This window comes from Athene noctua, chromosome 1, assembly GCF_965140245.1.
Source record: "Athene noctua chromosome 1, bAthNoc1.hap1.1, whole genome shotgun sequence".
Classification (NCBI taxonomy): Eukaryota; Metazoa; Chordata; class Aves; order Strigiformes; family Strigidae; genus Athene; species Athene noctua.
The window spans coordinates 93105561-93131836 of record NC_134037.1 but is presented as its reverse complement, the minus strand read 5'-3'; the positions used below and the strand labels follow the sequence as shown (position 1 = coordinate 93131836).

General features: G+C 36.0%; 1 protein-coding gene across 1 annotated transcript in view; it reads right to left on the bottom strand.

The window, feature by feature from the left end:
• Positions 1 to 26276, bottom strand: part of TTC27 (tetratricopeptide repeat domain 27) — a 140916-nt gene that overhangs the window by 23773 nt on the left and 90867 nt on the right. The window contains exons 11-13 of the mRNA XM_074925747.1: positions 12654 to 12749; positions 10334 to 10456; positions 3960 to 4187 (exon numbers count right to left, since the gene is read on the bottom strand). Coding sequence (XP_074781848.1) covers positions 3960 to 4187; positions 10334 to 10456; positions 12654 to 12749 — 447 coding nt within the window. The remainder of the gene's footprint in view (positions 1 to 3959; positions 4188 to 10333; positions 10457 to 12653; positions 12750 to 26276) is intronic.

The window sequence follows — 26276 nt, the reverse complement described above, 5'->3', positions numbered from 1 at the left end:
TGAAAGTGGAAATCTCAGAAAATAGAGGAAGATTTCAATTATTCTGCATAGTTTAGTAAATACGATAATGGATGAATTTCCAAGACTAAATATTTTAGGTATGAAGAAGCTAGTCAGAAGACAGTACTTACTTTGATCCTGACCAGAATGAATGAGCTGGTTCAAAATGTTACCATACAAAAGATACTTTGTAATGTATCTAGATTCACTAACCCTTCAAGAACAAAGGCAACTCATTATGTTGGCTGAGGAAATTAAATTTGAAGAGATACTTAAAATGGAAAAGCTATGTTAAAATCTAAAAGGGGCAGCTAAAAGGCTAAAGGTCTACAGAAGACTTGAAACATTTAAATGGAAGACACTTCAAGGCTTGGAGCAACTGCATATTGTAATTCAAAAAGGCTCTACAAGGACTAGACAATTATAATGGTTAGAAACAAAACAAATTATTAAGATTATTATTTAAAGTTATTGAGATTATTAAGAATAAGAGGACATACTTTAAAAGCTGGTGTGCTAGACAAATGAGAAAGCTTGAAAAGAACAAGTCTGACAGGTTAAATAAAAAAACATGGTAGTTGTGTAAAAAACCCAAACAACCAAAACTAACCAAATGAAAAAACCAAGGTTCATTGCCTTTGATCTACTATAGCAATAAAATGGTATTTTATCATCCCTTAGATATCTGGAAAGGGAGCATTATTTTCTTCCACAATGTAAGAAGTACAGTGACCCTAACAATATATTTAGGATACAATTTAGGAATAGACTTAAGCAATTTTTTGTGGAAAGAATGGTAAAAATTCCTTTTTTATTGGAGAGAGGGCACAAAATCTGCAGATCCCATTGGCTGATGTAACAACTGCTCTGAGGAAAGTGACTGACTGAAAGGCAGCATAAGGAAAACCTCACCCAAAGTTCAAAAAATGACTTTTGTCAAGGCTTGTGGAACTAGGTTAAAGTTCCTTTTTGTGAAAAAAGTGCGTTGGCTAGAGGTTCAAATGTTGCTACTGATTGGAAAAACACATGAAAATGAGCTGTAAATTTTTATCCTTTTCAAAAGTGAAGACAGTGACCAGCAAAGGAAGATAATTTAGGCTTGGACTCTTTGTTAAAACTTGCCATCAGGAATTTCCAGGCAGTCTTTAGTAAGTCTAAATGACTATGAAAATGCTTTTAAGAAAGTCTAAACAATTCTCTCATACTAGTGGGAATATCGTTCCAAAATAATCTAATTACAGTATAGCTGAATACTTAAAAAGAAAAAACCCAAATCATATATCTGAAGAAAATCTCTTGTATTTTTAAAGCAATTTCTACTATTTGCATACAGCAAATAGATGCAGATTTTTTTTTTTTCAGAATCCAGTACTCTTTAGTACAATAGTCTTAGGAGTGCAGCAGTGTTTAGAAACAATCTATACCCTGTAGAGCAAAATTAGTCTTTGAAGTTAGTAATTACCATAACATTTTAAGAGCTGTAGTTGAGTGAAATCCTAGCTGATTACATTTTTAATTAGTCATTTTTGGGCATTATTTATCCTCCTTATAATTCAGTTTCTTTTGAACTCAACATACTGACAGAACGTACCATAGTTTTAAGTAAGTATAGAGACATTTATCATCATTTCCAACAAGAGAATCCAGCTTAACTCTTGTTTAAGTTACTTTTACTATTACAAGATGAATTAGAAGAATTCTTGAGAATAAGGCTCTCATTGCACTGTCCAAAACTTTAAATTCCGGATGTAGTTGATGGCAAGCTGACTTCTAAAGTGTGACTGTTTTCCCAAATTGGAGAGATCACTTGTCTTGCTTCACACACAAGAAAATTTGCCTGAGAAGTTATGAGCCAAAAAGTCTATCACAAAAGAGGATTATTCTTTTCTTGCAGACTGTGACATAGTGGAGAACGGTGTGGGGGAAAAAAAAGGTGCTATGAACACTCTTATTTCTGGAAAATTGAAGCAATATAGAGAACCATACAGTTTTCAGCACAAGAATGAACAAATCTGTAATTTAACAAGCCGTAAGTTTTGTTACACAGACTTTCACCTCTGGAGAACTGACTGCATGAGCTCTTTTATCTCTGGAATTGCCTCAGCCCGGCCTTGCAAGATGCCCACAGTGAAAGCGCAAGAGAAATGCATCTGTCATCCACTAGGCATGTACTAGAACAAGTAATTCTGTAAGCAACAGTGCTAATGAAGACGAGTTTCTGATATATTTGAACTAATATATATTGATCCTTAGCGGATCCTCCGAAGTCTAATATGGTGGTTGGCTCATAGTGCAAAGACCTACCTCAGAGACCTCAATCAGATTTGACCAGTTGGTCAAAGAGTACACAAGATTAAAGGAGAGTTGACAGAGAATGCTTTTATCCATTAGATATTTGGGAGAATAACTTGCTACAGTCTAAAAATGTATTCCTCCAAAAAGGTTTCTGATAGCCACAAAAAAAAAAAAAAAATTCCTTTGTAATAGGGCGTCCTTGTTTACCTGATAAATTAGTCACAATTCTGGAAAAAAATAATTAATTAGTATTTTCCTTGTATTAAAGTCCTTGCATCTAGAATCACCTTACTCTCTGCTTTTCATCCACAAGACATCCTGGAATAGGAAACAATTTCTGTAGTGACAGAACACAGATAGACTTTAGAAGACCGCTGTGTGTATGATTGACATACTGCCGTATGTCAATCCACACTATCATTTGCTCAATCTATTTGTTTGAAACAACCTCAATCTTAAATAGGGCTTCCTGAGCAACAGGAGGAGGAAATGTTCGCTTTCTTATATGGACTGGCCTATTTTTCTTGGAATGTCTTTCATTTTAAGCTTCCTTTGGATAGGACACAAAATAAAAAAGCATCTCAGCAGGATACTTCTCTGTTTTGAGCACTGTAGGCCATCTTCTGCAGCCCTTTATTATCTGGGAGTCCTCTTGATTTCAGTAAGGTTCCTTTCTAAGTAATATATATTTTGTTGGCATTTCCTGAGTCAGTAAGAGTACTGAAAGACGAGTCAAGCATTTTAGTTCATTTTGCTTTCCATTTTGAAGGTGTTTGTAAGTTATCTGGAGTTCACTTGAGTAAGAACAGGATTCTGATTCACTAGAATAAAATATGTCACTGAAATACAAGAAAGCTTCCAAATAAATGCCTTTAAAGGCTGGAGGCCTTTAAATTTTCTCTAAAGCAAAAGTCCAGCTAGTTATGTGGAACTCAGAACAGCTGCTTCAGCAGTGTTTTTTTTGAGGGCAAAAAGGATGAATATTGTACTTTCACATGTACCTGGAAATGGCTATAAAGAACATAACTTATATACATGAACAACCACAAAGCTGTTTTAAATTCTCGAGACCTTTCACAGGGTGGACCTTATGGATAGAATATAGTGGCTGAGAAACTGAAACAAGATTACAGAAACTGTCAGTTTCAGTTTTGGTTTCAGTTTTGATGTATTACTGTAATAAAAGCTACTGTCATCACAAGTGTAACACAATGCTTCTCAGTGACTCCAGAGCAGGACAGACCAAAATATTTGAAAACAATTTCTGTGAAATACAGAGATCAGTTTGTAACTCACAGCCAACAGCAAGGCAAAAAAATAATTTCATTAAAATCTGTACAGCATTCTCCTTGTAACTGTTTTACTTGACACTCATTCATGATTTATTTGAGGACAGTTATTAATTTTCAGTGGCTTGACCTCTTTGAAAAAGAAGAGCTGTACAGGCAAAGAGTTTGCTGCATGCAAAGACCTGAACACAAAAGCATGTCTTCATTATGCTACCATTTTTAGCTTGGGTTCCGAGCTGTGGTGAAAAACTTGCTAAGAACAGTAATAAGCTGTTACTTTGACAACTGTGCACAGAATTGCCTTTTAAAAAAGTGTCATCATTCATAACTGAACATACCAACTAAAACAAAGCCACACGTGTATCATTGCCCAACCTGCATAGGATTGATCTGCACTGAACGTTCAAAGCACTCCACACATTCCTTGAATTCCCGGTTGCGGAGATGGAGGAGGCCTTTGGAGCGTTGGGCACGGGCGCTACGATGCCTGGAGAGCTCCCAGGCCTTGTCGTAATACTGGTGGTCTTTAAGAACATCACCAAGCAAACAATATAATCCTGGTGTTTCCTTTTTCTCTAATTCCCGTCTGAGTATTTCTTCTGCCTGTTAAAGAACAAAGAGAAATCAATACATAATGGGACAATTTATTTTCAGTTAATCACCTACCTGAACAAATACCAATTTAGCACCTTGTAATCATCAGCTGAAGACTAAGAAGTAGGGCTAGTAAGCAAATAGTATATTGATCCAACAAAGCATCAAAGATAAAGTCTAGAGAGAATTTGGTTCCAAACTGTTTTTTTTTTTTTAAAAAAAAAACCAAATTCAACATCAACATAATACAGTGGCTTTTCGTTTAACACACCAAGGAAAATGTATCCATTAAACCAAGCAGCAGCTTGTTCCTTATCTGATATATTAGGTGTGTATTCTGTCCAAAGAGCAAATATCTGCCCTGGACATCAAACCTACTTCATAGCAATGCAGTATCAGCACCATCAAGGTATGTGCAATCCTAAGAGTTTATCATCTGTGTTTTTTACATATCCTAATAAGCACTCTTGCAACAACTGTCATTCCTTCTTCTCTAACTGCTCTTTTCTGAAAATAGTTGTTTCCATTCTACTATGTCTGAAGACACATCCACTTTCATACTGTTGGTTTTGGAAATGCTACTCTTGTATGTAAGATGCAGAAGTTATACATTTATCTAAATATTTGAGATAAAATATATTCAGATCATGGAAAAGAAGACACAAGCTGGGTCTCCCAGACATCTATTATGGGCTGTAACCAACTTTCAAAAGTTCTTTATCTCAGGGTCATTATCTTGCTCTAACAATAAAATTATTGTTTCTCTTTTAAACAAGAGATAGTCTGCTTTCTGCGGCCTTTGAAAAGATAAATACTCTGGACAGATGATCTGTTGCTCAGACCAAACTCTTACCTCAATCCCCTGCTGCGAAAATGTAACAAAAAATAATTCAGCTTAGTATAATTTTTCTATTAGAAAAGATCTATTTGAACCATTAGACCATGAAAGATCCAACACAGTCTGCCACAGAACTAAAGTTTGACATTGTAATACTAGTTATTCTTCTATCATAGCTAGTTTATGTAAAAGAAAAGTTGAGTTCATCTATGCATTTACATTATTACTGCTTTTCTTGTTTCTGTAAGAACTGTTTTCTTTGCCCTTCAGATCACCTCTAGAGAATCAGTCTCTTACTCCTCTTCCTCCAATCAGTAAAATTCATTGATCCTTTCTGAAAATCATCTTTAGAAAAATGATTTTTGTTTACTTTGTTTTGAACTATTTAATACATCGTCATTTTAACACTTTATTATTATTACAATTTTTATTAAATAAAGTAACAGTAAAGTCTACAGATATTTGAAGTGAACAGATGTGAAGAAGGGATGTATAGTTTAGACTTCTAAAGAGATTTTAAACTAGCAAAAATGGAAACCCATTAAGAAAATTAGTGGCTGAATATTAAGAAAATAATTTAATGGCAAGTGTTTTTAAGTGCCTTGGGAACAGTTCTCTGAAGAAATCCAAAGAAACTATTACTTAAAATTTAGAATTAGCCTAGTTAAAGCCCTAGAAAATCTTACCTAACAAGAGGACTACACTTACAGAGCATTTGGTTGAAGGGCAGTTTAATTCCTCTTCCCTACTTCCATTAGTTGCTATGACAAAATTAAAGGAACACATATTAATAATAGATCTTTAAGGGGACTTTTTCTAGAGCAGAGGGAACTGGGCACTTTATTATTGCAGAAATCACATTAGGCACCAAAAGGTAAGGGTTTTCCCCCTTCAGATGAAGAAAAAAGACTGAAATGTTGCTGTGTAAAACAGCAGCTACAAGGTGAAAAGTGCATTGCATGCTGATGCTTTACCTCTTCCTTCTGCAGGGCACTCTCAAACTCAGATTGCTATTCTGTGGCAGTGCCTAGTACTAATGATAAACTGGATAGAAAGCCAACCATTCACTAATTGTATTTCACATTTAAGAGCATAAAACCATCATGTTCTGGTCTAAGCTTACAAGAACTCATTGCCAACATAAATATTTCAGCACACAGATAAAACAGAGAACTAAATAAGCAGAAGCCTGACTTCTTCATCAGATCAGCTATCTGATCACCTTTCTGGCATGTTACAAACCCTTTTATTACTTAAATCTTTAAAAGCTAATACAAAGGATCATAACTACAAACTAAAAAACCACTGTATTCTCAAAACATCTGTCATCTGCCTTTTACAAAACCAGATAATGCTTTACAACTTGATTTCTCATTTTTCTTAGGTTTTTGTGAATAAAAAAACCCAAACCTCTCTAACTCTGTAGTAAACTACTTTAAAAAATGCACATTTAATCTTTGATAAGAATCCTGTTTCTGCAAAAAACAAGTCTTAACAAAAATATCAAGAAACATTTTCCACAAAGCTCACACAATGTACATAAAAGAAATACAACCACTAGAGATTTATTCTTACCTAATAAACAGATATTAGTGATAAATTCACATGCTTTGTAACTATAAATTATATGTAAATGAAATAAGCTTTGACAAGAAAATTAGCAATTAAAAGTCACCTAAAAAGAAAAAAAATGAAGCTGTATAACCCTTGCTGACTGAACAGATGTAATTATAACAACACTGCTTTTCACACAGTGGTCTGCATCAGAATGGGTGAAATTCAATACTCAGTTCAAAAGTCAGTTGATTTAAACATGAGAAAGATTTAGGCTGTTATCTTGGTTTCTGGACTCCTATGGTTGGTATGGGAATTAAATAGGCAATGCTTCAGAAAAATCCCCAAACAGTAAAGAGGGTTCTGTTTTAAATAAAAGGTGTCTTTTTATTACTCACTAGAGAGACTCCTGGAATCCAAGTTCAAGATTCATCCTGCATTTGGATTCCTAACCCTAAACTCCACTTGCTGTCCCATCCATGTTTTCCCATGCTTTTATTTAATTTGTTTCCTAAAAGACTCATTAGCCTCATTCTTCACAGATTTACCAGTTTTGTTATTTGACAATTCATTCCTCTGCTAGGTCAAAGTATTCTCTGAAATGCTTTAATCTTTTCTGCTTGCACGTTATTTGCTAGGCTACCAGATAAGTAGCATGAAAAAGCAAAACAGATGAGTATGGAAAGAGGTAGTGAGAGAAAAGGAAAGCTCTTCAGTTTTCATCTTCCCTATAACTTCATGCATGACCTTGGGCAAGTCGTTTACTCCCCTTTTGCAATTTTGTAGCTACATACAGGAGTGCTTAGCTGCTTTCTACATCTGTTATGATATTAGTGGAAATCAAACAAGTTCTTGAAGAAGCTCATGCACTGATCCGTATAGTACTGTTTGACTTTGCATCTGGGAAGCATTTCATGAATTTAAAGGTGAGTTTCTGAGATCTTACCATAATTGTGTTTCCTCGCTCAAATGTTTTGAAATATCTGTGTCATGTCATGACAAGAAAAATAACTGTATAATGTGGACCGCTGGGTATGTTGGTCTAAAACCAGCCTGTGTACCATGCTGTTTAATTTGAGGAGATGATGGAACAGAGATAGGGCTGAAAACAGTGTTGTAAAACAGAATACCAGGCTGACGATAAAAGGTAGATCTCATGAACTTATCAAAGGTCAGCAGCTACCATGCTCTAGAGCTCCTGCAAGGGAGAAAGACCTCACTTCAATTAGAAGAACTGAAAATTCACATCTCCGGTTCATCCTTTCTTTTTTTGATTTAGCAGGAAAATAGTACTATTTTCAGTGTATTATCCATTTCTGGTGAAGTTGAAGAGACTTCTTATACCTTAACCAAATAAAGCTGTCCAATGTAAATAATGCTCTCGAGATCTCCAAGTCCCCCTCAGAGTTAAAAGAAGGGAGACGGACACTTTTCAACACCAGTTCTCACTACACACATGGAGATTAGTGTCTCCTTTTGCAACAAGTCTATTAAAAGAATACAAATAAAAGACTGGAATGAGAAAGCCACAGTAAATATCAATATACTGAGCATTCAAATTTTATAATACTACTTTTTTTTGGTCTGTGCCCTGTTTTGCTCATCACTTGGCACTCTGATACTCTTCTGTTGACTCATGTCATGACATCAGTTTCTACTGATTTTGTTCACATTATGAACAGAGTGAGTATAGAGCCATATCTAGTAAAAGATATGTATGTAGTAAAAGAATTTTGCTAAACATTAGTGGCATGTTACTCTTCCAAATTTTTCCTGCTACACAGCCTTATTATAATTGAGTGAATTATGTATTTCCCAAGTGCATAATATGGAGCTTCACGTGCTCCATTTCTTTGTCAGTGCATAATTCAAAAGTAGGAGGAAGGAACATACTACTTCGATGTGTAAGAACTCAAATGCATTGATATTGCTGATATCTGGCTGTTTTATTAGATTTTTCAGTATTTAAATTCAGGTTTTCTATATAAAAGCATTTGTAAGTGAAAAGCGGGCAGAAGTTTACTTAATAGAATTTGTTGTTTTGGGCATATATATGCTAAGTTCTTTAATGACGTGAACATCCACTGAACAACATACTGCTCTAGTAGATTCCCATGCAGTTCTAAAAGAATAACTACCATGTTTTAAAACATAAAAACATTTTTGATAAATACAAACGGTTCAAAACCAGTTTTCAGTTTCCTCTGAGAGCTTTCTGGTAAGTAGCTCAAATAGTCAGTCCCCTCAGTGTAGAGCCAAATGTTTCTAGTTTTCTGGCTTTTTTTGGTCTGAAGTTAGCTTTTTTTTCCAGCATTACCGTTACTTAGTACCTACATAGCATTTTCTGGTTTTCAAAGCACAGCACAAACCCTCATTCTCAAAGCATTTCTAAGCAGTTTCCTGTGTCAGATATCCTGTCCTATTCTCTGAGTGCCATTTTCATAGCTCCCTAAGGGCAGTTTGTGATTATAACTAGGACAGAATGCATTTCCAGGAAATGGAAAATACTGACCTCTATTTCTCCACTGTACTGAAAAGATTGGGATATTAGCATACTATCCCCAAGGCATGCATAATGTGACACAGGATTTGCTAGCAAAACATATCTGTCAGTTTATAATGACCAAAATCTAGGCATTAGTGCATGACAATCAGAAAAAAATATGTAAGTATGAGAAATTCTGCATTTTTTTCTATTAATTGAAGTTATAGCTCTCTATTCTGTAAGCTTAAATTAGTTTAAGCATAGTCTTTGTACTTACGGTGACATAAAGGCACACAAACATTCACATATTTAATGCTACCATATACCAAACAGAAGGAAAGAACTGGGAAGAAAAGAAAAAAACCATGTTTTTGTCTGAAAGTGCATACTTCTGAAAGCTATATAAATTCTGAAAACAATGTTTGATAGTGTAGGTTCCTGTTACAGTCAAGTTACACACAAGTAGGCATTTCTTCTAGGTATCATTTTAAAAAATCTTCCTACCATTGCTCTAATTGTAACTACAAAATATATCAACAATAGGAAGGCTGCTACAGCCTGCTACCATCATTTAAAAACAATTCTGTCACCAATACATAGAGTTAGGTGATGGCTTTATATTGTCTTTGTCTAAAGTTGACCACATATAGCTGCAGCAGTGTTAAAGAAATGATGGAGAAGTTCAAGAAAACATCAACATAGACTTCACAAAATAAAGCCATTTAATCTTAATGCCACTTCTTGTCTCAAATGTTTATGGAATTTGAATATGTTAACATTAGTTAATTAAATACATCAAGCACCGATGTTGTTCTATTTAAAGTGTTTTTAAAAACTACAGTTAATAGTTTGAAATCAAGTGAGAAAGAAAATTAATATCCCTGCAGACAAAGCTCCAAGACCCCATCATGAATGACTGGTACACCCTTCCTGAAATGCCCACATTATACCTTGTTGTGCATCCATAGTTTTTAACTTAGTTTTCCTTGAATATTTTCAAGGATCACTATTGTAATCTGCTTGCTTCATAAGTTATTTCTTATTTACAAACTTCTATTTCATGTGGTCATTAGTCCGAATCTTATTTTCTGTTTTTAGCATTCACAGGTTATGACAGACTTATATATCATGTGTCCATTTTTCCTAAATAGACTTTTCTCATGATATCCCTGTGGAAATGGTTGTCATTAATGAATTTACAGCTTAAGCCAGACAGTCCTTCATACTTCAGAACCTATTTAAAGACAGGCTCTCAACTGTAAAAAACACTTTTCTTACCTTTCCATGTTGTCCTGCTCTTTCATAGCAGATTACTGCATCTTCCCACATTTCCAGCTCCTCAAATATCTGTAAGGCAGAGCTGGTGCACCCCAGCTCAAAGAGCAGGCTTGCAAGTTGACGCTGGAAAGATAAGAAATTCCAGGTAACTGAAAATAGATAAGTAAATACTATATACATTTTTAAAAGATGTTAGAGACATTTCTGACATCAACAAGAAGCAGACAGAGAATATGGAATTATTCTTCTGAAACCTCAGGCTGGAGCCTCAAACAACACATATACATCCAAAAAACCCCAACCCATCAATAGAAGAGTAATTGTTTTGATTTGACTTTTGTTCATGTCAGTAGCTTAATTACATTGAACTAGTTTGTAATATAATGCAAAATGAAAACAGACATGGCAAGGACGAATTGACGGAGGTGAACTTCCACCCCTTAAATGAAGGGTGGTCTGTGTGGCTGCAGAGCAGCTGCAGCAGGATTTTGGGAATGCTGGGAGTGGGAAACTGAAGCTGAAGGGGGGCATTTGCATTGTTCTTCTAGCAATGCTTTGCCAGAGTAATCTGTACCTGTGAAAAAACACAGATGGGAGAGAAAGGCTCTGATACAATTTTGTTAGGTGCTTGTGAGAAAGCACTGTCCCAAAGAGCCACTGTCAAAGAATGTTATTTTTTCGTCAAATCAATACTGGATTTGAGTTCAGATTCAACTCCCTAGTGGAGTTTTCATCACAGATAAGTCAGCGTCTTTGTTATTTCAAATTCGGGTATTAATTTGATGTACTTATGAAAATAAACAAGTCATCTTTTCAGTTAAAAAAACCTCAAAACACAAGGTATGTTCTCATGACTTTGAAAAGTTGTCTTTGGTCTCGTGTTTGTTTTTTTAGGAGATTAGAATCACGTAGAGGTTTTCATCTTTGAAAAAAGGATAACTTATTTATGATGTGTGACAGATATACAATTTGGTTTGCAAAACCAAATGGGAGCATTCTGTTTAAGGACACTTAATTATGCGATGAGATCCCATACAGTGAACCTCTGCAGTGTTTTTGGTGATCCTGAATTGATTCTCTGAAGTTCTCTGCAGATGTCATGGACCTCACTTTATAGGCTTGCGTTCCATATCTGTTACAAATCCAAGGAGTTACCATAGGGGAATAGACTGGTAGTCAAAAAATTAAGAACTGGCTACAGTTCTCTGGCATAAATATGTAACAAACTCCGAAAATCTCTAACAAAGTAATTATTTGTTAGCTTGATAATAATAATTTAGGAAAAAACTACATTTGCCAGTGTCTGGAACTAAATCTTATTTATGTTTTATTAAATTTACTCAGAGTCAAATTTGGCAAAATTTATACAGGCAATGCCTCTTCATTACTATGACTAGAAGACTGCAGCCATCTTCCATTATAAATTCCTATTTTAGTATTTCTATCTTTGGCTTGGAAAATTGGCTTGGATTGAAAAGTGCCACTCTGACAACTGGTAATGAAAACCACATTTGCTAGCTTTATTGCAAGTGCCTGTTGAAAGGTTGTGTGGAATAATTTCAGAATGTTAAGAGAAGATACAATTGATTAAAGCAACATGCATTGAGGTTAGAAATCAAGAAGGAATAAAACACCATTAAAAGTAAGCAACAAGACCGCCTTTAGAGGTAATGTAATGCAGTTTTCTTAAGTTTGTTAAATACAGCATCATCAGATAAGACTAATGTGTAGATTTCTGTCAAGAAAGAGTTTATTGTCAAGATAAACAGTGCAGTTTTGAAAAAAAAAAATAAAATCCTGTCAGCACTAGTAAAAAGGGGCATGTCTGGAAAATAAAAACTTTCTCAACCCAAGGAATTCTTCACTGTACTTTTGACTCTTAATTTGGCTGCTTTGACCATGATCCATCTCCTGCAAACAACCCAACGTGAGTGATCATCAAAAGATGAGAAAGATACAAGTAATTGCATAAGTAAATCAGTAATAAATAGTAAGACAGTGGCAAGATTATTTTTCCAGGAGATGTTTTGGCAGTTTTTAAGTTTTGGTCCATTTTTTATTGGAGGAAAAAGGAAAGTAAAGAAAAATTGCACTACAAGCAATTCTGTGCATAACAGAACAAAACATCTGAAAGCAGAACACTGAAGAACTTGATTTCTTTCCAGAAAAACCTGGCGTCTTGTTAGGCTATGTCTTTATTTCTACAGTGTTTCAACTGAAGATCATATCATGCTCTCTTGACTTTGGAGTCATGCAGTATCAAAACCAATAAAAACATCAGGCTTTTAGTGTAAAGCTTGAAATAGGATTGGCTTCATACCTGTATGGCCCAATGTGGAGGCACCTGACAACAGTAGAAAATCTTCATGCGTTCAGACACTGGTGTATTTGCATCTTCAAACTGGTCTGCAAGTGCCTGTAAATGCAAGATACATTCTGATTTACTATTTACTTAGACTTAATCAACCTAAAAAAAGTAATTTAAAGCTTTCCAGATTTTAGGCATCCTTGACATAATGAGAAATTAAAGACAACACTAAATGCCAGTAATCTTACACCATAACATGCTAGAGGTCTTTTTATTATCCCAGGTAAGAAAATGTAATAAACTTTTATGTAAAAACACTTTATTACATCTAATAATAAATTTAAAAGCTATGAAGAGATTCAAATTTCAAAGTCCATGTATGTAACAGGAATAAGAACCAAATTTACAATCCCAAACAAATACTTGCAGTGTAAAACTCTGTCAAATACTAGTGATCTTGTCTAATGCATTTCAACCCTTTAGCTAGTTTTTCCCTGTCTAAGACAGTATTGATGTGCTTTAGGAATGAAATTTCTTATTAAAAAGAGAGAAAGATGAACACATTATAGTGGACCATGCTTTTGGAAAAACAGTTCTAATATGGAATAAATTATTGTGACTTGGAATACAATTCATTTCAGGCTTTTCTTTTTTTCTTTTGGTGGAGCTTTGGATTGTTGAAATGTTTTCTTCTGAAACACTCTGAAACAGAATGGTAAATTTTGCATAGTGAAAATGCAGCAGCTTCAGCACTAACTTTTTCTCTGAAAATCCACTATGAAGTTATTCTAAAAAAAATTCAACAATAAGAAAAATACTATATTAAAAGATAGCTATAGTAAAAAAATTGTTTAGAAATTTTAAGATAAGGAAGAAACTCTCTTCAACTGCCAGTCATCACTAAACTTGCAAATTTAAGGCCAGCGGTTTACATAAAGGAATATTAAATTACCTGCCTTCACATGATTCATCTATCCGAGTCTCACATATAACTCAGTCAAAGATTTATAGAAGGAGCTAGACAGGTTCTCAAAATTTTCTCAGCATGGAAAATGAATGCAAAGATTCCCAAACAAAAAGAAAGATTGGATAGGATTACTTCTTTCTTCCTTTCTAAATCCAACTGTGGCTACCCAACCTATATCAACCATGCAAATAATAGTTATGTAAAATTAAAATAATCAGTTACGTGATTTAAACTGCTAAGCATATTGTAACTGCTATCAATGTTAATGGAATTTATTAGGTGGCTTCATTCTTTTAATAAGAAAAATAGTCACAATAATTTAGGCTTTTAATCCATGCTTAACCTCCTAATTTTGAATACTAGTATTTAAAACATTCAGTCTTATTCACATTCTCTCTCATAAAATTATCTCCAGAGACCTATTCCTTGAGATTATACAGAAACCTACCCCAAGAAAATGGCTGAGGTGTATTTGTAGTAAGAAAAGGGACAGACTAATAAAATCGTATTCCTTTACATAGTTCCAAGCAATCCAAAAGGGGTCAGACACAAATAAAACCTTTAAAGCAAGTTTTATTTAATTAGAGTTTACTTGACCATGAACTACATAACAAAACATATTTTGCAGTTTTAGTTCTTCTGAAATGTTCTACTGCTATGTAGAAGCACATTTTTCTATATTCTGTTACAACAAAAATTAAATTGAAAAATTGTCCAATTCCTTGGGTAATCATTTTACAAGACCAGACAAAGTAGTAAACTACAGTTGGAAAATTTAAAAATAATATTCACTCTAAGCCTGAGCAAAGCCATAAAATCCTAAATATGTCCTGTAAAATAATTTTTTGAGGAGTACAGAAGGAGAAGGAAGACAGAAAATGTATTAAGTCAATCAAAATATTTTCTTCTTGTTTCAGCTTTTTTTTTTTTTTTTAAATTTCTATTGTTCCAAAAGAAAAACAGTTTTTTAAAAGCAACATATTTTATTGGAAAATTTGTGGCCACATCATTTCTACACTTCCTAAGCAGAAAAGCCTAATGTAAATGACATGTTGTAGGAGAATATTACTATTAGCATGCAGAATTCTCCTCCTTCCCAAAACAAATACTGTACTGTGTTCAGAGTTCCAACAAAAACTAAAAATGTAGGTAGAACATATGAATATTACACATTCCTTAAAAAAGAGTAAATGCTAATGAACTTAAAAGTTATTAAAATACATGGTTTATGCACTTTCTTATATGTTGAAAAAATAAGCTCTGATAGTTCTGTCTACTAGTGAAATACAGAAAACGTTACTCAAAAATTGCTGAATTCTGTTTCTGAAGAAATAATATATGGGTTGTATAGTGGTGAGAAAATGAGAATCCTAACCTTATTGCACAGCTAATACCTAATCACGGAACCATAAATTAATAAAATGAGCAAGAGAGCACTGCCAAGTGAGCATTCTTTTTTATTAATAATCTTCAACATAAACACTGTGTGAAAAAAAAAAAATCTATGTAAATCCAGAATATTTGCAACACAGTCAAAAGACATAAGATTTGGTGTCTAAGTTTAACTTGAGCCTCAAATTCCTGCCTTGAAAGTTGTGAAATAAAACTAGAGCAGAAACCAGCTAAAATTCACAACTCTAAATGATATACAAGTTCTTCCATATGCAACATTTAAAAACATTAAGCTTAACAGATCACCCACAACCAAGTAACACACCCTTTCCCCAAGGCTTAAACTGACACAGATAACGAGTTCTTAAGTCAAAAAACACAGTACAGAGAGATACATTAATCCAGTCTGGAAACAACAACAACATAGATAGTTTGGATGGAATTTTATATAATGAGCAAAGACTACACTATTGTCATGTGAAAGAAAGAAAAGAGCTCTAGAAACCACAACTCATTCTCCCCATCTCAAATCTCTGGTATGAGATTAAAGAAATACAATAGGTAGCCTGTGTTTGGGATAAGTATACCATGTTAATTTGAAATAATCACATTTGAACTTCTATCACTTTACTAAGCAACCTCAGTCTAAGCACTTTATTAATCAAACTCAGCTTGTAATTATCCATGACTTGACTACATGAAGTTTATAAAGGATTTTTTCACCTTGGATGTTATTTCATACATTTACTCCCATTGCACATCCTTGCTTTGCTTCCATGTTCAACATATGTGTAGCATCACTATGGTCCTGATGATAAAATATTGGCTTTGATTTTGAGCCTGACTAAATTTCAATTTCTTCATCCTCTCCAGAATTTTTACTGTCATTTTCTTCTATGGCCAACAGAGCTAGAGCTTTCTTTTTAGCCAGACCCTATCGCTGTACTTAATCTCTGGAAATACTATTACACTCATAGTTTCTAGTCAGAGCTGTCATTTTCTTTACGATGTAATGCTATTTGACTTCTCAACCTACTTACAGTACCGCTTTTAAACTTGTTATTCATCCAGCTGGTCTGAAGTCCTTCCCTCAAAATTTTGTCCCTTTTGTTAAAATACAACCTTCAGGTAGGTTTTTGCATCTAAGAAAAATAAATGGCAGATGTTCACATCCTTCTTTCTATTCCTACGTCTTCATTCCAGATGGAACAGTTGGCTTTCTCAAAAAAAAGTCCCTTACTATGTAAAACTGTAACCATGTGTAAACATTTTTTCCTTCCATTTAATCTGAAGGATCTCCCGATCCTTCTTTAGGTAAAAATCCCCCCAAAACCAAACAAATAAAGCCCCAAGCCCCTGTCTTTTTCAGAAGAGCAAAATACTCATTACTTACCAAAAACTTCATGAAAAATGCATCACACTTTTGTTTGTGCAGCAACTATTTAATTCCATCTCTTCCCTTAATAACACTGAAGATAGGCTTGTCCATATTCAAACCCAGCATTGCTGGCCCCAATAGAAGATCTCCCTCAAAATAGTCTTGACTCGTAGTCAGCATGTTCTCCGTACTATTTCATGTCATGTCTTCCCAGGTTTTCGTATCAGTAATACACAATATGATTGCACCACTTTCCCCTTTATCTATCTTTTCCAACAAGAGCATTTCCAGTTTTAGTGTTCCAGCCACAACTGTTCCACCATATTTCTTTCATCTGCGCAAAAGTTTATTTTCACAGACTGCGTCAATAATCACAGTTAATTTTGGTTTTCTGACTTCTCCCACTGCTAACCAGGCATCCGGCTGTTTCCACTGACCACACCCTATTTAAAACATTAGTTTTTACTACTTTTGTAACTGATTATTTGCTATGCACTTATCAGTACCACCATCTCAACCCTTGTTAGCATCTTACATTTCCTTGTACCCTCTGAATCCAACCCTATTTAATACCTCTGAGACTCCAGTGGTGATGTCCACCCAAGAGTCCTTTCTACATGAATGCTCCCAACAGCCATAAACTACAATTTTTCTCTATCACCTAAGGCCAACCAACATGTTGACTGTGACATTATCTTGACCTTCTTTTGCCCTTCTCTAACAACTCTAAGACATCCCAGTTCTTACAGGTTTTTACCATATTTAACATGGGTTTAGCCTGAGTTATGCCAAAGAAAACTGACAGCGTCATACATTCCACTTCCGCACTACTGCTATGGTCCAGCATGTACTACCCAACTGGTACCTTAACTCTGAGAAGGCAGAATAAGATGAATGAAAAAGTACCCTTCAGTCCTTCCTAACACATTAACCCCAGATGCACATTTCCAAGACGTTCTTATGAGTTTCTGGTCTTTTTTCTTCAATTTCTCCCAAGTCTGACAACTTCTTCTGAAAATCACACACATCAGCCTGACCTCCCCACACTCTGCCTACCTACCTATTTTCATTTTCCTTGTCCTTCTATTTCTGTCCATAACCCCTGTATGTTTTATAGTCAGCAAGTTGATGTCACAAGTCTATTGCTCTTGTATTCTAGCTGCTTCCTTAGCTCTGTGCTTCTTCCAGTAATTCTCCTGTCAGCTGTGTGCTCTGTGGGTAGGTTTATTTAGCAGAAGTCAACAAATGTTTAGCAAACTATGCAGCCTCTGTAATGTTTTCCTCCTTCATATCATAAAAACACCAAGCTTCAGCATCTGCATCTGTAACTGCTGGTTACAGCTTGTTCATAAACTTTGCCAAATAATATTTGATGCAAAATAATTTTAATGTCCTCAAAGATGATGAAAATACCACCATTTTAGTATCCATCTCTATATTTTCCCCTGCTTTGTCCCACTTCCAGTGCTACTCCACAGCACCAACATCATCCGCTGTCCTTTACAGGAAAAAAAAAAATTAACCCTCCACTCATTTAATCCCATCTTCTGCTTCTTTTGGTCACCACCTGCACAGCTTTTCACCCTCTGGCTTAGTCCACTCTTGACCCAAGTTTAGGTTTAGAAGCTAAATACATACCAATTTATACCATAAACAGAAAGCTTTCCCTTCAGAAATCAAAAACTAATACAAGTTTTTCCCTTTTAGCTCTGCTTGCTGATCTTATGAAAATTACGAAGTACATACGAGTAAAACCTACTGTATTTGCTGAACACCTACCATCCCAGCCCCCTGTTTGAGAAAAGTAGACTAGGAATATGTCAAAACTGAAGTACATCCTCAAGAAAGGGAGAAGGAAGGCTTTGCAAAAAATGAAACAATGAATTAGAATATTAATCTTGGATTAAAAATTAAATAGATAATCAAAGAATCATCTAGGTTGGAAAAGACCTTGAAGATCATCCAGTCCAACCATTAACCTAACACTGACAGTTCCCAACTACACCATATCCCTCAGCGCTATGTTGACCCGACTCTTAAACACCTCCAGGGATGGGGACTCCACCACCTCCCTGGGCACCCATTCCAACACCCAACAACCTGTTCTGTAAAGAAATGCTTCCTAATATCCAGTCTAAACCTTCCCTGATGCAACTTCAGACCATTCCCTCTTGTCCTATCGCTTACTACTTGGTTAAGGAGGCTCATCCCCAGCTCTCTGCAACCTCATTTCAGGCAGCTGTAGAGGGCGATGAGGTCTCCCCTCAGCCTCCTCTTCTCCAGACTAAACACCCCCAGTTCCCTCAGCCGCTCCCTGTACGACCTGTGCTCCAGACCCTGCACCAGCTCCGTTGCCCTTCTCTGGACACGCTCGAGTCACTCAATGTCCTTTTTGTAGTGAGGGGCCCAAAACTGAACACAGGAATCGAGGTGTGGCCTCACCAGTGCCGAGTACAGGGGCAAGATCCCTTCCCTGTCCCTGCTGGCCACGCTATTGCTGACACAAGCCAGGATGCCATTGGCCTTCTTGGCCACCTGGGCACACTGCTGGCTCCTGTTCAGCCGGCTGTCAATCAACACCCCCGGGTCCCTCTCTGACTGGCAGCTCTCCAGCCACTCCTGCCCAAGCCTGTAGCGCTGCTGGGGGTTGTTGTGGCCCAAGGGCAGCCCCCGGCATTTGACCTTATTGAAACTCCTCCAGTTGGCCTCAGCCCATGGCTCCAGCCTGTCCAGGTCTCTCTGCAGAGCCTCCCTACCCTCGAGCTGATCAACACTCTCACCGAACCTGGTGTCATCTGCAAACTGACTGAGGGTGCACTCGATCCCCTCGTCTAGATCATCCATAAAGATGTTAAACAGAAGTGGACCCAAACTGAGCCCTGGGGGACACCACTCGTGACCGGCCGCCAACCAGATTTAACTCCATTCACCCCAACTCTTTGGGCCCGGCCATCCAGCCAGTTTTTTACCCAGTGAAGCGTGTGCCCATCCAAGCCTCGAGCAGCCAGTTTTGCCAGGAGAATGCTGTGGGAAACGGTGTCAAAGGCCTTACTAAAGTCAAGGTAGACAACATCCACAGCCTTTCCCTCATCCAATCAGCAGGTCACCCTGTCATAGAGGGAGATCAGGTTTGTCAGGCAGGACCTGCCTTTCATAAACCCATGCTGACTGGGCCTGATTCCCTGGTTGTCCATTATATGACTTTTAATGGCAGCTGAGATGACCTGCTCCATGGCCTTCCCTGGCACTGAGGTCAGACTGACAGGTCTATAGTTTCCTGGATCATCCTAAAAAACGTAAAATATAGGTTTTACAAATGGCCAACTCTGGGCATCTGCCTTTACTTATCAACCTTTTCAAGTGCCAAACTATGAACACCAGTAGAGACTGCCTGGGTGGGTCTTGGCTTATGGATCAGGCATTGAAATGTCTGATGGCACAAAGACACAGCTGGAATTGTTCAGCTGCCTGGAAAAAAGGTGTTTGAAGACAAAGGGCATAAGATACAAAAATGCATCTGCAGGGAAAACAATCCTGCTCTCTCATCTCATCTCATTATTACTATGGTTTCTAAGAATTTAGCACGTGTATGGCCCAAACTGAACAGGACTCACCTATGTTATTTACTCAAGAACAAAGTAGAGGAAAGCTTTGTAAAAGTAAAGCAACTACATGTGTAACTCTGTTTTATTCATAAACTAATTTTACAAATTAAGAATAAACATGAAAATTTGTCATCAAAAAGCTTCTTTGATTCCTTACCACAGAACCTGGTCATGCAAATAGTTTCTTCTGCTTTGTATTCATGAAACAAAACTGGGGCATTTTCTTAAACTTATGCAACTAGAAGCTCTTGTGGACCCTGTAATATTTACAGACTTCTGTAAAACTTCCAGAGATTCATTGTTAAATTAATTCAAACTTTCATGCACCTTAAGACCTAATTCTAAATGCTTTAAAATCTTCACTTTTGGGGGCAGAGATATTAAAATACTTGTCTAACAGAAAGCATACATAATTCTTGAAGCTTTAAAACTTTAAGTGGTTTTAGTATTTTTTAAACTGTCCTCTGCCAAATTACATTTTCTAACAATAAAGCCTGAAAAATGCTGTAAAAGAAAGAACTACAGTCCAAGTTAATTTGAGATGTATTATGACAGTATCTGTCACAGCCTTGTTCTGCAATAGTGTACTCAGTAACACATAAATACAGAATTACTTATAAAAGCTGCATTCCCCCTGAAGAAAGCATATATAATCAGTGTCCGAAATTCAGAAACTGTATGTACATTAGGAAGCAGGTGACAAATAGAGAGAATTAAATATACAGAATAATCAGGGCTTCCAAATTTTCTTTCCTGTGAATTAGATCAGATATTTCAAGCTTTTCTAATGTGCTATAAGTATTTTAGTACCTTGTGGATATGTAATCAGCTCGAGTTACACTCTTTTGGTAAGCTTTCTTTAAAAAAACCAAAAAAACCCCAAAAATTGTATTTACAATCCAAACAACAAACTTGTTTCAACAGCTCTTTGTCAACCTCAGAGCTCCTGTAACCAAGACCACTGGGACAAATGAAACATACACAGACTTCTAAAATCCAGTGGTCAAAATAGTTAATCTTCCAGCAAAGCAATGCCAGAAACTATGAAGCAATAAAACAGTTTTCATAAAACAATGCAGTAAAGTTTTGCTTAATGGGAGAGAATAATTTCTGGTTGATAAATATGGATATAATGTGGAAACAATGAAAACAGTTGAGATTAGTCTAAACTTCATGGGGGAGATCATGACCAAATAGTGCTTTCTTTATTGATTGCCAATTTTATCACTAGATAACAAGACAGAAAACCAGTACATTTGGACTTACTACATTCAACCATTATTCAGAATGGCATTTTGACATTTAAGACAACTGTTGCTTGGAAATTAAAATGACTTAAAGAAATAATGAGCTATCCTTCTAAAAAGGCTCACAGATTATATATTTCTTTTAAATGATGAAAATCTCCAAATAGTCAAGAGCTAAAGCATCCAGACACAAAACAAAAAAGCTATTAAGCAAGGATGCATTTCAACATCAAGAAAGAAACCCTCCTCCTCATTTATCTAATTTTCAAAGGCAAATTATGACATTAAGTACTTGAGGAAAATTATTACAATGATCACTATTATAAATTATGATTTGTGATTCATGGAAAGTCAAAAAGACCATTTCTTACATTGTCAAAGATGCCAAGATGAAGAGCACTAATTAATGAAGATTTTACATTACTCACATTCTCAGAAGGCTGAAAATGTTCTGTGAGAACTCCACAGAAGTTCAGTGTTTAAAAGGGCAAAAATTTTACTCTCTTTTTACCCCTCATTTAAATACGTCTTGGTTTAATTAAAATCTTGTAGCCTTGAAGACTTACATTTTTGTTCACTCTGCAAGCTCACCCTTTCAGTCATTCTTCCAGTGAAAGTATTGTTTGATAGGATTGACCACAAATGGTGTGTATATTTAAACCAACTAGAGAGCTATGTATCAGACTGCTCTTTACGAACTAACAGCTGGTTTAAGACTTGTTAAAGCCAACTTTAAAATGTTGTATAGCACTGACGGCTACTTTGTATTGTAAATGCATGGTTACAGGGCACCAAGAACACAGGAGCTGCAAAGATATCAGGATGCTTCACAGAGAGGAACTACCAACAAGGCAATGCAACTCTAGAACTATAAAAACAAGCAGTGCTTGAAATGAAATTAACTGAAACATTCACGGAGAAGGCTTCAGTCTGCAACTTTTCAAAGCTAAGTCTGTTTGCACTGAAATTGGTGTTTTAACTACTTTGACCAATGTTTGAGTAAGAACTTGACTGTAAGTAATCACTACTTTGAAAGAAATCACAATGTTCAGTGTCCGAGGTTATTTGCTTTTTTAAAAATGCCATAAGAAAATGGCTCCAGTTTCTAGCAGCTTTACACACAGAAGAAAAAAAAAGGTTGATTTCCTTTAACTGAAATGAAGACAACAACCTGAAATGAAAACACGAACTTTCTACATGTATTCTTTCAAACTAGCTTAATCCCTTTTTAAATAGTAGACTAACTCCCCAACTAATACTTTGCTTTTTTTTTTTTTCCTCCCACCCTAGATTGGACACAGAAGTCTCCTTGATCTGGAAAGAAAAGAGGCCTTCTTGTACTGGATTCAGCACTACTCACCCCACAGTATTTTTTTAGTGGCTTATTTTGATGGCTTCTTCTGTTAAGATGCTCCATCTCTCACCAGCATAAGTACTCACAGTATCTCACACGTTGTTTTATGGCTTCTCCTCTGCTATCTCCTATTTCCCTTTCCCCCTAAACAGCTAAAGAAACTTGGCATCAGCTATCCCTCAGCAAATACTTAAAAGTTTAAAGCTTCTGGGCTGAGAAGAATGCCAGCAGATGCTTTTTCAGGACAGCCATCTCTGTGGCATTTGCCCACAGGTTTAATTTCATTGTCAGTGCCTGATATTAATCTGAGAATAATGCAGTACCCTCTCCAAGACAGATTATGCCTAGAAAATTTATCCCCTTTAAAAGCATAAGGAAATAAACTTACTTTTAAACCAAGGTTGTGTCCATTTTTTGGCAAAGGAGTAACCTGCTTGCAACCTTTAGAAAGATCTAATTGATTTGGTGTCAGAAACCATCTATCCAGGTGTATACTGTGATCTTTCCTCCCCACCCCTGTCACGTATTACAATAAAGTGTTATATTAAATAATTTATCTCAAACATTTCTGTTTTGTAATATATAACAGGTATATTCTTTGAGATGTAGTTCTTCCTCAGAAAAGCCACAAACTGAAGGGGATAGTCAAGCTGAACCCTTTTGTTTAATAACTTATACACTCCGTATTGCATTGTTAGTTTAGGTATGATACTCAAACATACATGCCTCTTTATGACCCATTTAATCTATTCTGTATTCCACCCGGAACACCATGCTCAAGAAGAATAATCTACTGGAAACACCCTGTACTTTTTCTATTGCTGGCAGATCTGAGTTTACCTATCATGTACCTCACATTTGCATTTTGCTTATGGTAAATTGTACAATAGTGTGTGTATATATATACTCACACACACAAGAAATAAAAAAAATTACAAGTTGTCCACAAGTAGCAGAAAACGCCTAATTCAAGCTTTATCACAAAACATATTATAAGTAAATATACTACAAATAAATATTCAAAATAAATATTTATATATAGCAAAAAAAATAATTAGAACTTAAGAATTAGACAGTAATTTCTGAAGGACATAAATGACAAATACTTAAAATAAAAAAAGAATTTCAGAGGAAGAGTTCTTAAGATCATGTTATTAACTGCAAGTATGTGAACATTTTCAGCTTCCTCTTACCTAAGGTAGCAACTGAATGGTATTTTGTTAAAGAAATAAAGATCTCAAGGAAAAAACACAGCACAACACATGATATAATCAGGTAACTCAGTACAGTTTTTTACTGGTAATCACACCAAGCAGGATTCTTTCATGTTACTTACATGTCCTTAGAAGTCTGTAAAAGCAGGAAAAAAATATTGTCTAGTAACCCGTAACCTGAAACCACAGATATGCGGCTGCTCTAATTGCTAACAGCTCTTTTTGCAGCATTAGAAATAGCTAACTTTTTTCCTTTTTACACCAGGCAAGTGCTCTTTTGCTGAAATCTGTTTTTCAGCTATTCTTAGTTGCAAATCTCAAGAACACCTTTAGTTATTTGGTGAAGGGGACAGGAGTATGAAGAGAAAAGACAGACAAGTTGAGTCTCTTTTGTCCTGAATTTGATCAGAATGTCTCAGATAACATCTTGGGACACCCAGTTTTTTTTCCCTTCTTAAAAAAAAAAAAAAAAAAAAAAATTATCTTTTTCCTAAGAATAGCTTCCCTATACAGTGAAACCTTGACTGATACCCAGTAGTTTCTGTTGAAAAATTACTTGGCAGGAAATACACATTCTTCCAGTAGCTGAGCCTGACCCAGCAATCACAGAGTATATGATGGTAAGTACATTAGAAATATGACACACAGGCAAAGTGTTTAAACTTTAGCAATCCCAAAGAAAGTCAATCACATGTAAAGTCATCTGTTTTCAATATATGTATTTTCTTGAAAGACATCCAATCCAGTTCTTCACATGTTCCTGGAAAGCTCTCTATACATAAGGGAAAAACAAACAACCCCCCTATCCTTCTCTGTTAATGACTGATCTACTCACCAAAGAGGAAAATAAACATCTTCAGCAACAACTGGCTTGAAATAAGTTTGATTTCCAGTAAAAAATGAAAACACTCTAAATGCATTAAATATTCCATGCCTGATTGTATGACATATTCAAGCACATCAAGCTCCCCTGAAGACTCAGTTCTTTATCAGAAAAGGAGGAATCCACAAAAATACAGTGCTTTCCGCAGTCATATAGCAGTGTTGGGCACAGCCTGTCTGGTACACAACCAATTAAGAAACCAAACCAAAATAAAATTTTCATTCCGCTGGATGGAATTTTATGGTCTGTGCTGGTCACTCTCACCAAACAGGTTAAGGGACAGAGACTGGACAACAGATCTTGTCCTATTTTACCAAAGAGCAACTACAACTAAACACGGACTTAGGATACTAACAACCTTGCCCAAGAAAACCATGGGCTGTAGAAACAAAATGACAGTCAGTGCAACACATACACCCTTTAATCAGTTAACAGCCTCAATTACTTAACCGAGGACAATCAGCTGCAAGCTCTGGTGGCACCAGTCTTGCACTGGAGGCAATTTTCTTGCACATTGGGACAGAAGAATGTGAGCTCAGGAGTTTGCTGGGCCTCTGGCCATTCATCCAACCCTCAGCCTGCACCTTTAATGGAGAACCAGAGGGAAGAAGGCAGATTTCAGACCAGATGAATTGTCCTGGCAAGGTGCAGCTTCAGAGCTCCTGAAATAGTTTAAGATTGCACTATAACTTGGCATTTTATAACTTAAGTGTCTAAACTTGCACCATTATTAATGAGCTTTGCTTGCACACATTTTACACAGGGGAAAATGGAATAAAGCAGGAGATGAAGCATTCTGTGGTAGAATCATTTACTGCATGTTTCTATTTCTAGGCAACTTCAATGTTTGCACAGATCTGCATCTGGAAAAATGGGCAGGTATAGCATAGCCAATGTGTATAATAGCTACAAACAATAATATTTATGCCATTTCAAATCTAGTTCAGACATGGTAGGTCGTATCACTTACAAAAACTTCTCCACATCTGTCAAAACGCCCAAGTGTTATCACAAAACCACAGTGCTATAGTTGACAACATTCAGACAGACAGCAATACTATGAAGAAACTGGGTAACTGCTAAAGCAAATGGAAATACTGAAAAGAGCCAATATCATATCATCTTAGAACGCTCCACACACTGATCCAAATGATTATTTGAATCAATGGTCCTTAAATCAGTTTGGAAAGTTCAGAAGCCAAATATATTCCTCAATTCGTAACTATAACTGGAACAGGAACTACATGAGTTGAGTTAGGCCAGCAAACAGTTCTCTGGTTCAAAGCTACATCCAGCCCACACTATTGCAAAGTTTGTCTCCAGTACAGTAATTTCCAATCAACTGATTCTTTACAGGTTAGATTCCCAAAAATCTCCTACCTCTGAACATTTAGAAACCACATAATTACCATATTAAATATTTTTTTTAATAACCCAACTCACTCTGTAACTCACTGCAGAACTAGGCCCTTGGCATGATAGAAATTCCTTCAGTAGAAACATCTACCAGAAAAAGCAATTCTAACTCCCTACTACAGCATCACAGTTACAAACTAATTTCGAAGCATGAATCTTTTCATTTTTTGAATTAGTTC